The sequence below is a fragment of the Cebus imitator genome, unplaced genomic scaffold (genome assembly GCF_001604975.1).
Source record: "Cebus imitator isolate Cc_AM_T3 unplaced genomic scaffold, Cebus_imitator-1.0 Scaffold285, whole genome shotgun sequence".
NCBI lineage: Eukaryota > Metazoa > Chordata > Mammalia > Primates > Cebidae > Cebus > Cebus imitator.
The window spans coordinates 2,450,359-2,464,517 of record NW_016107600.1 but is presented as its reverse complement, the minus strand read 5'-3'; the positions used below and the strand labels follow the sequence as shown (position 1 = coordinate 2,464,517).

The window sequence follows — 14,159 nt, the reverse complement described above, 5'->3', positions numbered from 1 at the left end:
TTTTACTCTCAATTCATCACAGTCACTGAATGACCTTGTCTGATGCTGGTGTTTTGTGAGATTGTGTTCAACATGAAAACACCATTGCCTAACTGTGAGCATCCAGTCACCCTCTAACGACTCTGAAGCTTGGCTGTGTCAAAACGGCACCTGGATGTCCGAAGTTGCTTTCCTCTTTCTTACTACACATGCCAAGTCATTACAGATAAGAAAAAAAATTCTGTCCATTGATAGGAGAGTTTGACAAAATCAAAGTGAACATTTGTGCCTAGTAAGTGTTGATTAGTCTACCCATGTTAGAGAAACCCCTTTAGTATTATGCCCAAAACTAGTGTCTTATTTGAAAAAAAAAAAAAAAAAAACTGAAGTAAGTAGGAAGTTGTGCTATTAGTATGAGCACACGGAAGTACTAGGTAAAATCTGAAGTGTCTGTCATTTGGATTGTCTAAACATTGGACAACCACCCCACAACCCCTAAGAAATACCATTTTTATGTTGCTCATAGTTATTTTTTATTTGAAAGAAAATAAACTGGTTAGAGATAAAGGAGATACAGTAGGCAAGGTAAGTAATTGGATGAAATCACTTGAAATGCAAACAGCTGTGACCAGTTATGGAGGACTCAGGCTGATTCCATCTCAGCCTAACAGTTTACCATTCAGGATATCCTGAAGCCATTTGGGTAAATCTGCAAGAGAAACAAAATATTGTCAGGAGGCTTCACAAAGGATGAAGAATGTGGCTTTATTCTTTGGAATCTGAAAGAACTAACAAGTGTCAAATGTCAACTAAACTCAGTAGACTGAAAGGAACATGAGATTTTAATTCCAGGAAGATAAACAACCAATTCCTGTCCTTAAAGATTTTGGAAATATAGCCCTAGATGGAAGCCCAAGTAGGTTAGAACTTTAGACAGAACTAGAAAAAAGTCAGTACATATGAGTTTTCCTATAATATGGCACAAAGAGATCCAGCCTTCTAATAAGAGAAAAAAGCCATTTTCTCACTCATAGTCCTACTTTACAGATTATTGACAGAGTGCCAAGCACTGACCCAGACATGAAAAAGTATAAAGCAATATTTGAAGAAGATTTCTTAAGGACTTTGATTATATGAGTGTAATTTTAGTCCTTTTTCTTTCTGCTCATGTGCTCAATGGAAAGTTTCTCATTGTAACTTTCCATATGTTTGAGTGCAATTTCAATCCTTTTTCTTTCTGCCTGTGTGCACAAAGGGGAGTTTCCCATTGCTACTCTTCCATTTCCTCATTTTTAAGATGTTTATTTCATAGAATGACTGTGATATTTAAATTATGATATATACATAAATTTTATGACACAGTTCCTGGCATATGTTCAGATTGAACAAATGTTGTAATCAATGCCACATGAAAGTTAAGGTCAAGAAAAAGTGAACCCAGAATAGGAAGAAAGTACACTGAGCCTTGATGAATGTCCAAAATCCCAGAAAGAGCCTGAATAGCATTCAAAATAATCTGCCTCAAGAAAGATTGTAAAATCACTCATTGTTAAACTATTTTCTATTTCAGGAAAATTCTCTAAAGGAAACAGAGATTTTACCTGATTACCTGATTTTAAATTGCCTGATTTAAACACATACACACACACACACACACACACTACCTGATTTTTAAAAATAAAAAAACAAAAATAAACAGTTACCTAGTTTCATGGAGACACTTATTTTGGTCTTTCCAAAAATGTTTCTACTAAGAAGAGTTTTCCTTAATAAATGCCAATATTTCAATATTTACCATTCAGGTAAAATTTGCAGCCTAGGAGTCAGGTAACCTCCTGACTCTTCTGATATTTATCTGTTGACTTGACTTAGAAAACTACAAGGAATTAGAGAACAATGTAAAGAAGAGGTCTCCCTGACACCAAAAATAGAGTCTCCGTGAGAATAGAGAACCCAAGGAATCAAGGAGCCACATAAAAGCAGCACATAGATGGAGGAGTCTTACCACCAGGAAAGCCTCTACGAGCAGTGGTAGAAGCAGCGGTGGGAGCAGTGGTTGCAGCAGTGGTGGTTGCAGTGGTTGCAGCCGCGGTGGTTGCAGTGGTTGCAGCCGCGGTGGTTGCAGTGGTGGCAGCAGCAGTGGTGGCAGCAGCAGTGGTTGTAACATCTTCAGAATCAGTGTCATCAGGGCCAGCTGAAATGAGGAAAAGCTCTAGGTGAGACTGACTCCTGAAACAAAATTTATCCCAGCCAGGGGTGGACAGACATTCCTCATCCTGAATTCATCTCTGCAAATCTGTCATCATCTCTGTCCTACCTTTAGCTTTCCTGTCCACTTTCCTCATGCCTCATTGTTCCCTGTGCCGTCCATGCTGGGACAGAAGGAATTTGGGATTTCCCTCCAAGGGCAATGACACTGATTAAAGAAACAGGAAAGTACTTTGTCCCAGGCATGAGCACAGAAGACCAATGCCACAGGTGTTCCTATTCACAGAGACAGCTGCTCAGAAGCAATTTCCTTATTGCTTAAGCAATTTCCTTGTAGACTGGTATTCTGATGCCTTCCCACAGAATAACCTAAGACAGCATACATTCCAATGCAGCATGAATGAGCCTGAGTGAAGGGATGAACTCTAGAGGGAAAGAGGAGGAAGATTAAGAAGATGTATCTCATCTTAGAGTCATATCTCCTGTCTCAGAGTGCAGTAAGATATCTTCCATCAGGTTCTAGAATGAAAAGAGCCATATTTGTCTCACCCTTTATGACACTTGGACTCCATTTATTAGAGAAGTAATTGTGAGAGCCACATTCGATATAACAGGAGAAATTAGTACACTTATGACAGTAACAAAAATGCCCCATCAATTATTACATGTACAAAGGGACTGGTAAAGAGTTATGAAAATTATTTCTCTCTCTAGACTTTACACCATAGCTATTGATAAGGATCAACAGTCAGACCCCACATTGGTGAGTTAAACCCACCTCAGCAAATAAGTAGCTCTATCTCCAAACCCACACTCTAGCCATGCTGTCTCAGGCCTTATTTAAGAGAGAGAATATTTTTTTAATGGGGCCTCACATGGCAGGAAAAATATATGTGAGGACTGACGAGAGCTAAAGCCCTTGTGACCAATGGATGTAAATTCCCACCATGTGAAGGATAAAGACAGACCTCCTTAGCTGGTGCATGGGCACAACACACACACAGTATAGAATGTGAAGAATACTTTGGGAGAAGCCCAAGAATGACTTAAGACTTTGGTCCATGACCTTCATTTTCAGGTTGGAGAAGGGAAACAAGCATCAGCCTGGGAATAAGGAATATACACCATTGCAAAGAGTAAAGCATAGACCTCTTCTTCTACCTGACCCCAGCACTTCACATCCCACACACCATCCTCACTTGTGATCCAAATGGCCTCATATTATATAACTTTCAAAATTACAGTATCTTCCTTCATTCTGAGACCCACTGGATTCTTTTTGACACTGGCTATATATTCAGTCCTTCCGTTTATTAAAGGCGTCTCTCAAAAATTCTCAGTCCATAAATCAGACCTCATGCTCCTGTGCCTTCTGCTGGAAAACAACAAATAATAAGCCCACATTTGTATAAATCTATGGCCTAGATTTCATGTGTTCTAAGAATGTATAAGAGATAAGCAGATTCACTATGTTCATGGTGAATTTTAAAATCAGGAATATAACTTCCTCAGGCTTTTGCTTAGGATTCCTTATAACTGAGAATATCCACATGGAAACTGGCTGTTTGACATGAGGCCAGAAATGGAAAACAGTCATTGAAGGAAAAAGATGAGATTCAAGTGCAGACTCACCAGCTGGACCCGTTTCTTCTTGAACTGGTGTTGTTGCAGTCTCTGAAAGAGAAGAAAGAAAAGTAAGATGTTAGCTGAATGCCAGTTAAGAGAATGGAGGTAAGAGAGATTATGGACAACACTCCAGACTTGACAGTGGAAGGACCTCAGGCCTTGGTGTACCAGTTGAGGAAGAACAAGTGCACAGATAATGTAAAACCCATGAAAACCAATAAAAACCCTGATATGTGGTCATTTTTCCTTTCCTGAAATAAACCTCTGATTATCTTCTTAAACATATTGTACTAACAGTAACAATAAGGTTGGGTTCCAAGGTTATTACTGAATTAGAATCTGAGTGAATTAACAAGAGCCTAAGGACAGTCAACTCCATCTTGAATGGTCAGTCAAAATGGTGATAGAACAAGTTAGAAGAGGAGACATCAAAAAGCGCGTTCTAAGCAATCATAAGCCCACATCTTTAGAGCACGTATTTTATGTATATTCCCACAAAACTTATGTTCGGGTAAGAATCTTTACTTACGAGCAGAGACTAGCAAGGTGGATACACCCAAGAGTACCAGGACTGCTAAGAACTTCATGGTGATGACCTGAAGATCAGGGAGCACAGACAAAGATGCTTCAAAGCCTAGGAGAAGGCAAGGCGCTGACTTCAGGATTCCACATCCTGACGATATATATGCAGGGAGCACCAATCAGGAGCAGCCGACCAGAATCCAGGTTAGGTAATTCCAGGAAAGCCGCTGGAGAATCAACAGCACAGCCAGGGGCCCTTTGGAAAGGTTGTGAGTTCAGATCATTGGCTCTGACTAAACAGGTTTCAATATGAGTCTCTCATATTAAATATGCTCCAGGCAACTTCTCTTTCGGGCTTCCTCGTACATGTAGGGTATAGTGTCTCCATAATTACCAGCTCCTCTGCCAGGTTAGAGATGCCCTGAAACCAGCCTTCCTGAAATCTACAGTGCTCTTTTCATAGATTCTAGGAGTTATACACTTACAGAATGCTTAGCCCTCTGTCTCCTCAAACGGGAATAATCAAGGTAGAGCAGCCTGATGCATCCTGTGTAACTCACGCTGTGCATTCTTCAAGTCATGGCCTCCCTCCTGAACATGTAATTAGGTTGTCTGACACTGGTGCAGAGTGAGTCCAACACTAAATGATCTAAAGAACCAAATATGACCTCACTGCATTTAGCAACTACTGTGTAAAAATTCAAAACCAAAAAGTAAGTATACAGAATACTAAACTAACATTTGTTAATTCATGCATCCATTTAGTCAACTTTTTCATTCAAAAACACTCACTGAGCATTATTATGTGCCAGACACAATGCTAGATGTTAGAAAACTAGCAGCGAACAAAGCAAAAATGTTATTTCACATGTGCTTTTGCAGGAATTCATACATTAAAAAGTAAAAGGGAAAACACAATGTATTAGGTGTGAGGTGATAAGGCCCAATAAAAAAAAGAATGCAGGAAAGAAGAAAGGAGAGTAAGTTTAGAGATGGAAAGTGGAGAGCAATTTTGGGTAAGGTGACCAAAAAAGGCATCACTGAATAGGTGATCTTTGAACAGAGTCTTAAGGACTTGAGGAATCAACATGGTATGTTTGGATAATGCAAAGGAAACAAAATGGTCACTCTAAAGGAAAGGAATGATGAGTGCATGTGGAATATGGTCATCCAGACCTCTCTGCAGTTGTCGACTAGGGCCCAGCACTGCACCAAGTTACATCAAACTACTTGTCCTTTGTTGTAATGGACCCAAGCTGCTAAGTAAAGACAGCAAGGGAGGAAAACAATCCACATTTGCAGCACAGCCAAGTGTTGGACTCAACCGAGGCCTCAAAGAGGGGTGATGAACATTTGTAACACCCAGAATCATAGGGAATTCTCTACATTTTAAAGATTTCCCTTGCCTTAAAGTTATTCTTGTTCACACAAAGTATGCCTTTTTGTGTCATATCCTCATGGGAAGGATCTCTGCAATCTGGAACAGCACTGAACATCTATTTCTCCTTTTATTGGAGAGTCTATCTGACAACAGCAACCAATCTACTTGCCAAAACACGCTAAAGGGGTCCCCATCATGTGAATGAAGAAAGGCAGAGGAAATTCCCGAGAGGTTAATTCTTTAACCTCAGAAAGGCGAGTCAGTGTCCTTGTCCTGGGTAAACTCATATCTGTCATGAGGCACAGAGTTGTCATAATATGGCAAGAGGTTCGCATAAAACGATGCTAAGAAAAAACACATATTCTGAAGGAAAAGTGAAAGAGAAATATTTAAAAGAGACAAGGAAGGAAGACTTAAAAGACAGGTACTATCTGATTACACCCAGTAAGGAATAAACCCTACAGTTACCCTCAAAAGGCCTCCCAACAAAACTGACACAAATGGAAGGGTCTTCTAGGAGCTAGTTACTCACTGAGAGCCTGCTGTGTCCCTCCACAGAGGCAGAGACCCACCAGACAGACTTAAGACAAAGACTGACTTGCTAAGGAAAAAAGATTAAACATATGTATCAGTTAGGGTCCACTCAAGAGATCAAAACCACACACTGGATTAAACAGGAAAAATGTGATATAAATAATTTCTCAAGTTTGATAAATGAGTAGATAGGAAGAAGTTCTATGAAATCCCAGGGTTGAGGGAGAATATCCAAGGAAGAACAACCATGGAAAGGGGCCTCTTCCCTAAAGCTGGTATTCAGAACTCATTGGAGAAGCAGCCGTCTGGGTGGCAGAGAAGTGTGCTGGTTTGCCCAAGCTGAAAGCTGGTCTGCTGTTGCCGGGGAAGCAGGCAGTCTGCAACCAGTGGTCTGATGTGTGGAGGACATGAAGGCTCAGGGTGTAAGGGAGCCCCGTGAGGCCTACAATAGTTTCAAGGCTTTATTTTTCTGAAGTTATTGGATTTTGATAATATTATAATGCTTCAAATTGTATGTTCTTAATAAAATCACTTTAAGAGGAATCTAAAATTCAAGTATAAAGTATCATGTGAGTATATAAAATATACTCAGATCTAACACTAGATTTTTTTCATTAAAATGAACAGCATTATATATAGGGCATGTTATATTAAAATTAAACTGAGATTGTTCTAATATCTATAAATCATTCTACTTTGTAACATCCATCAAATATTATGCAATATATTCTATGTAAAATCATATGTTGTGTGTATAACCAAACCTTATCTCTCTCCATAGATATACATATATTACATACCAGTATATATATAATTTTAAAAGTGAAATTTATTAGATTACATATCTCCAAAACTTTTTACTACTGCCCTTTCCCATTACAAGATTATTTTTGCATTTTTTGTAAAAATTAAAATAGTCATATACGTAAGAAAGCAAAAGTCTCTAGATGGACAAATGCAGAGATAACCACCATTTTTACTTGACAATTATATATTCCTGAAGATTTTATGCATATATGAATTCATATGTAGTTATTTAGTCCTACTCCTTTATGTCAAATATTCCATACATTGCTGTTGTCCCTACCAAAAGGCAAATGTTAAATAAATTTTCCCAAGTTCCTATTATAATAGGCAAATATATGTAATGCAAATGACCATATATTTGTGTTTGTACACAAATTATTTTAAAGTGCTGTACCAAATGGCCTTAAATCATAAAACATTCTTTCTTCTTTGTGCAAAGTGGCATTAAATTATAAAACATCCTTTTAAAAAGCTGTACAAAATGGTGTTAAATTATAAACCATTCTTCTTTGTGCATTCAACACTACTTCTTAGAACTCTAACTCAATTCCCGTATATCTGTATTATTCCTTTCAATAGCTTCGTTATATCATAATTTAGCATTACCTGCTTACAGGAATTCAGGTCATTTGTATTCTTTTGCTATTATCAAATAGCAGAAGAAGCCATTGATATTCTTTTCAATGTACCCTTATGTACAAAGTCTCTATGCAGTAAATGTCCACAGGTTTTTGAATCACAATAGACGAATATACTTAATTTGACCTGTATTATCAACAGCCTTCTCAAAGAGCTCTAAAAATTAAAATAACAAAAACAAATATCAGGGCATATTTTTATGACCATTTCTGCCAATAGTAAAGGTTATCTCAGTTGAATTTTGCCAGTCTGTTATGCCAGAAGCAATATTTGTTAGGTTAACTTGCATTTCCCTGAGTGCAGTATATTTGAGCTTACTGACAACTTGTATTTCCTCTTCCATGATTTACATGTTCTAATCTTTTTATCTGTTGTATTTCCTGTATTTATTCCTTTCAGGATTCTGAGTATATAAGAAATATTAACATATTATCTTTTATAAAAATTAAAGTTTTCCAATCTAATACATTTTAATTTTATTCGCAATATATGATTAGAGCAAAATTAAGTGGAACTATCATTTTCCTTATAATTTCTACATTAAACAATTTGAAAAACACACAACTGGGTCATCTTATAACAGTGATAACTTAATAATACCTCCATACAATTCATATCTATTATTAATCCCCAGATTTACTCCAGGATCACAAACCTGCCCCTAGTCATTACTGCACACTCTAATTTAGAGCATATCACAAAGGGAGATAGGCTCTTAGAGAAAGCAGCACAGAAACCCCAACCTGAAGAGAGGTCTTCAAGAAGCATCAGGGACTTGGTTCAAAACCAGACCCCTCACTCCTCACCAAACACCACAGAGAAGTTGTAGGAACCTGCAGCAACCCTAGCCTGAGATCAGCAAGGACATATAGCTGAGTTTCAACAAAACAAGAATTAACTAAGTATAGATTAACAATGGGTTCAGATACTGAGTTTATTAAAAAAAAAAAAAAAAAGAATTGAGGTGAAAGGAAGCTCCAGGATGTTGGGAGGTAAAATAGGATTTGCTGTTAGGACCAAAGGTAAGATCTCATTCTGTGCTCACATCAAGGTAGCTGAGGCATACACAGGGCAGTGCAGTGACTGTCTAGCATTAGAAATCTGAATGTGTGCCCCAAGCATGATTATGTAGACACAGCACGTTTCTTCTATGCATGACCTGTTACTTCTGTCATACATTATTACCATTCAATCTCAAATTAAGTACATTTTCAGGCAAGCTTCCATGGCTTCCAAACTAAAGTAATCCCTAAAGTTACCATTACATGATTCGATTCTGTTCGTATCATAATACCCATCATTGCCTGATATTTGCTTGTCTCTTTCTTTCTTTGCTCTTTGCATTTTGTTTATGGAGTTTCACTGTTGTCACTCAGGCTGTAGTGCAATGGCACAATTTCGGCTCACTACAACCTTCACCTCCCGGGTTCAAGTGATTCTCCAGCCTCAGCCTCCCCAGTAGCTGGGATTACAGACATGTGCCACCACAACCAGCTAATTTTGCATTTTTAGTAGAGATGAGGTTTCACCGTGTTGGTCAGGCCGGTTTTGAACTACTAACCTCAGGTGATCCACCTGCCTTAGCCTCCCAAAGTGTTGGGATTACAGGCGTTGAGGCACCGTGCCCGGTCTTTCTTTGCTCTTTGCTTGTCGGCTTTCTGCCTCAAGTAAATAAGCTCTGAAAGAGAGAGAAAAAGAGATTGCTTTGCTTAACACTATTTCACAATACTTAGAGGAGTGCCAAGCACTTGATAAGTTCTTGACACATGAGAGTTAACTAGAGGAAAAGAAAAAAGAAAGGAAGTAGAAGGAAGGAAAGCAGACAGGCTGAAAGAAGCAAGACAAATTCATATGTATGATAAGCATAAGATTAAAAGGGATGGCTTTTCATAAAATATTGGGGAAGGAGCACAGGCCTATGAAAAATAAGGACTAAGCAGGATGCGGATAACATCTTGGAAAGTAGAACCTCAGGCTGTGAAAGGGTAGGCAAGTAGGAAAACCATAAACAGAATTAACTAAATAAAACTCAAAGAGTATTTAGGTACAGGAAGGTTTTATTGCCTGGAAACTCGTACAGTCCCAGAAATCTGGAAATACACTATTACACAGGAAAAACAGCATGCACCTAAAGCTGAAAGTACAAGTTCCTCACACAAGTGAGCATAGTCATTATTCAGTCATCCTAACAAACCTCACAAGGACTTCCTATGATAAAAACCAAGGGATGTTCTTTCCAGAGTTCTGTGAGTCCTGATTCATTATTCTACCACCAGGAAAGACCTCTCCTATATACAAATTCTCTCCACCACTGGTTCTTTGTAATTAAGTAAAAGAACATCCAACCTTTCTCCTATTTCTCATTCTTTCCCCAGTCTTGACTCATCCCACTCACTGCTATATACTCATTTTCCATCATTGCCCTGTCTTGCTCCCACTAATGTTGAAAGGCTGCCCCAAGCTGGAAATCCCCGAACAAACCACAAAATACTCTCTCATGAAGTGAAACAATCAGAAGAGTAATATTTCCAACTATTAGTGAAACTGGAGAGTTCCCTGATCCCTTTTGCAGGACATGTGACAGGGGTATGCCTTGCTCCTTCAGTTGCCCTGCCACTCAAACCCCTAGGAGGAACATGCAGACTGGCAGGCGCAGGCCATGTGGAGCTGTTTTGGGATCTGGCCCCATGGCAGCATCTAGAGGTGGGTGTCTGTGACTCTCGAAGCTCAGCTGGGCATGTGTTACAGTGTGCTTTTTCAGCTTTGCCATCTGCAGATGGCTTGTGTTAACCAGCTCAATGGACCCTCTGCCTCTGGCAAGCAGAAAGCCAGTGTGACCATTTTCTGTATCCCAAGCTCTCACTCAGTGTGCCAGAAAAATTGGATCACATATGAGCTCAAAGGATGAGTGCAAGGTTTCACTGAATGGTGAAGGTGGCTCCCAGGGACATGGATGGTGAGCTGAAGGGGAGGATGGAGTGGGAAGGTAGTCTTCCCTGGAGTCAGGCCACCCAGCGGCCAGACTCTTCTCTGCCTGCCCCACCCCCATAATTCCCCTCAGCATTCAGATGTCCTTCTGTCTTTCTCTGCTGTGGTTCCACTGTCACTGCTCTGCTGGTCTACTGGTGTGTGCTGGTGTCTATTGGTCTGTTCCTCTGCTCCTCTCAACATTCAATTGCTTTTGTCTGTGCCCATTAAGGTCTCAGGCTGATATGGGCACAAGATGAGGGATGTGATGGGCCAGAGTGGACCCGGAAAATGAAACATTTGGGGGTGAAACCAGAAGTGCCTATTCTCACTTAGGTCAATGGGCACAGCCCCAAGGGTGGAGCCCTCGCCAGGGACCCTGCTGTTCTCCATCCAGCACTTCCCTGATCCCCTCCTGTATCATTATCCCTTCACTTTTCTTCTCTCTTTCAGAGGACTATCACACTGTTTCTTCCTCGATTATTTGTTGCATTCTTTTCCTTTTTCTGAATTTGCGGCTCTTCCCCTTTCTCTCTAAATGTCTCTCTGTCTCTCTGAATGTCTTTCTCATACTCGGTCTACCTATCAGTCAGATCATCCTTTACCCCATCTCAAGCTTTGCTAACATGTTGCCTTTGTTTTATTTAAATAAATTTGTAGACTGTGCAACATTCGCAGGCTTCCACAATTCTCTATATGGAAATCTGAAGATAATTACAGTCTGCGAATCTTCTCCCTAACACCTTGGAGAAATATCCTTTCAAATGCAATGTCAGCCTCACCTTAAAACACTTAAGAGAGCCTCCTTCTTTCTCCCCCTTACTCCTCTCTACCGTCACACTTACCCTGTCAGTCTTTGATCATCACTTTACCCTTCTGGGCATTGACAACACTTGCAAGTCTCCTTCCTGACACTTTGCAGCACTACCATTCAAACAGGGTGCCAGACTGACCTTGATAGACTGAAGAGAGACTCTTCCTCCAGCTAACCTCCATCTCCCCTAACACTTGCCTTGTCAGTCTTCGACCATCACACTTGCTGGATGTTTACTTTGCACACTATGAAATATTTATTCAGAAACTTAGTCAAGTTTCTTGATCATTCTGCTGGTTTCTGCCTGGCACTGTTGTTGATTTATTCAGCACTCTTGCCAAAGAAAGGATTATAGTCTTGGATAAAATAAACAGACTCTGGGGTGGTAAGAATTCATACCAAAACCTCAAGAACAGATCCTTTCCACAGCTATTACACAATACCCCTTATGTAGTGCTCTGGGTAGGAACGCGTAACCTAAATCAAATTGTGAGAAATCACCCAACAAATGAGGAATATTTTATTTATTTAAAAATGGGGGGTGAAAATGTATTCCTCAATTTACCAATGTCATAAAACATAAAAAGAGCTACAAAATTTTTTGCAAAATAAAGGAAACAAAAGAGACAAGGCAATTAAATGCAGTATATGATCTTGAGCCTGTTTGTGTACTGGAAAAAAACAATTTTATAAGGAACCTCACCGGATCAAAAATAACATCAGAAACATGTTTAGCGGAGAAAAAAAAAGGATTGCACCAATACTTTTTAACCAATATACTCTAGGTATGTAAGAGAATTTTGGCTAAAGCATACACTAAATATTTAGCAGTACAGAAATTATAACAGCAGAACTAGTCCTGTCTGGTTCACTTTGTTGGTAACAAGATGTAACCAAATGATAAGTTATTTTTTAGTGTCATGACCTTCAAGTTGCAGGTCACATAACATGAACAAGCCCAGATGAACCAAGTGTACCCTACTGGTAACCCCAAAGCCAACTGGAACAAAAAAGTCAACCACAAGCAGAATCTAAGTACTTGGTTTGAGGAATGGGGACCAAATTATTAAGTGAAAGCTGCCTTGTTTTGTTGCAATACAGACTTAAGAGACAGGAACCAATCCGATCATACCTTGTTGTATTTTCCTGTCTGTCTCATTGTTATTCACTGCCTATAAAACCTGTCTCAAGACCACAGCTCAGGGAGACAAATTTGAGTGTTACCTCCTGTCTCCTTGCCAGTCAACTCACTGTAAAAGCTCCTCCTTTTCTCAAAAGCTAGTGCTAGTGCTTTTGAGAAAATGAGCCCATTATATGCAATGGGCTTCTATATGCATTGGGCAGAGAGCTCATTGCTCAGTAACTAAGTATACCCAATGCAAGTATCTGACTAAGAAGATGAACCATCTCCATTGTGTTACTACCTTGAGGCCATTATACTGAGGGAGTTCAAGCAAAGAAAGGCCATGTGTAGGCATCCTGGCTGACAGTCCCAGCTGAACTCAACCTTAATGTCATCAGAGACTGAGTACAAGAAATACGACTAAAGGATCCTCCAAATGATTTCTACCTCCAGCCATTTAAATAGTCCCAAGTGTTCCCAATACATAGTCAAGAAGAGATAAGACATTCTTTCAGTGCCCTACCCAGATTCTTCACCCACAATGTCTGTAGGTCTATTAAAATAGGTTTTGTAGAGTGTCATGATATTTTGCAGTGGTTTTTTTATGCAGAAATAAATGATCAAAGTGAAATTTGGTGCCAAAATTGGGATGCTGTAATAACTAAAACATGTAGCTTTGGCTTTGGACAAAGGGAAGACAGAAGATGTAAAGACATGAGGAGAAAATTGTCCAACACCTGACAAGACTAAAGCTTTTTGTTGAGGGCTTAAAGAAAATTGAATAAGATGTTATTAAAGGCTAGGAGAAACTAGCAACACTTTTGCCTAAAGAAAGGTAAGATATAAAAACATACCCAGTGAACTGTTAGATCTAACAAGGAGATTTCCTGACAAAATGTCAAAAGTGTCATCAGTTTTTCTTTTAGGTGCACATCACAAGTAGAAAGAGATGAGATTTATAAAGGTGTTGTGCCAAGATCTCAGAAATTCAGTGTCACATAGTAGCTTTCATCTAGATCCTTAGGCTGTCTTAGGATATTGTGAATGTGTGTCATGGGTCATCCCTGTTAAATGTGAAGTCTTCTAGGAATCATAAGGGCATTATTCCTCAAGAACCTCTTAGGGCATCAAAAACATCTGTCTAGCAGACACCTTAATTTGCATCGCCATATATCTATCAAATAAATTAAATTCATAATACATTATCCCCCAATAAAAAATAAATCTGAGGCCCCAGGTAGCGTCCTCAAGACTTTCTACCTAAAATTTGAAAAGGAAAAAACATTCATCTTATCTAAATTCTTCCCAAATGTTGAAAAATAAGATGAAAGACTTCGAATATTATTTTATGACACCAGTATATTCTTGATCCCAAAGGCTCAAAAAGATATCATAAGAAAGAAAAATTATGAACCATTCATCACCATGACCATAAAAGCAAAATTTATAAACAATAAATTACCAAATCTGGTGATAAATAAAAAGGTTAAGACAAACATTATCTAATTCAATTTATTTCAAGAATCCAAGATAGGATCAATATTTGAAAATCAATGAAT

General features: G+C 39.0%; 1 protein-coding gene across 1 annotated transcript in view; it reads right to left on the bottom strand.

Moving 5' to 3' along the window:
- Nucleotides 1–487: 487 nt before the first annotated feature.
- Nucleotides 488–14,159, bottom strand: part of MUCL1 (mucin like 1) — an 89,500-nt gene continuing 75,828 nt past the window's right edge. Inside the window, exons 2-5 of the mRNA XM_017501919.2 lie at nt 4,343–4,447; nt 3,816–3,861; nt 1,988–2,169; nt 488–688 (exon numbers count right to left, since the gene is read on the bottom strand). Coding sequence (XP_017357408.1) covers nt 639–688; nt 1,988–2,169; nt 3,816–3,861; nt 4,343–4,400 — 336 coding nt within the window. The 5' untranslated portion in view covers nt 4,401–4,447 and the 3' untranslated portion in view covers nt 488–638. The remainder of the gene's footprint in view (nt 689–1,987; nt 2,170–3,815; nt 3,862–4,342; nt 4,448–14,159) is intronic.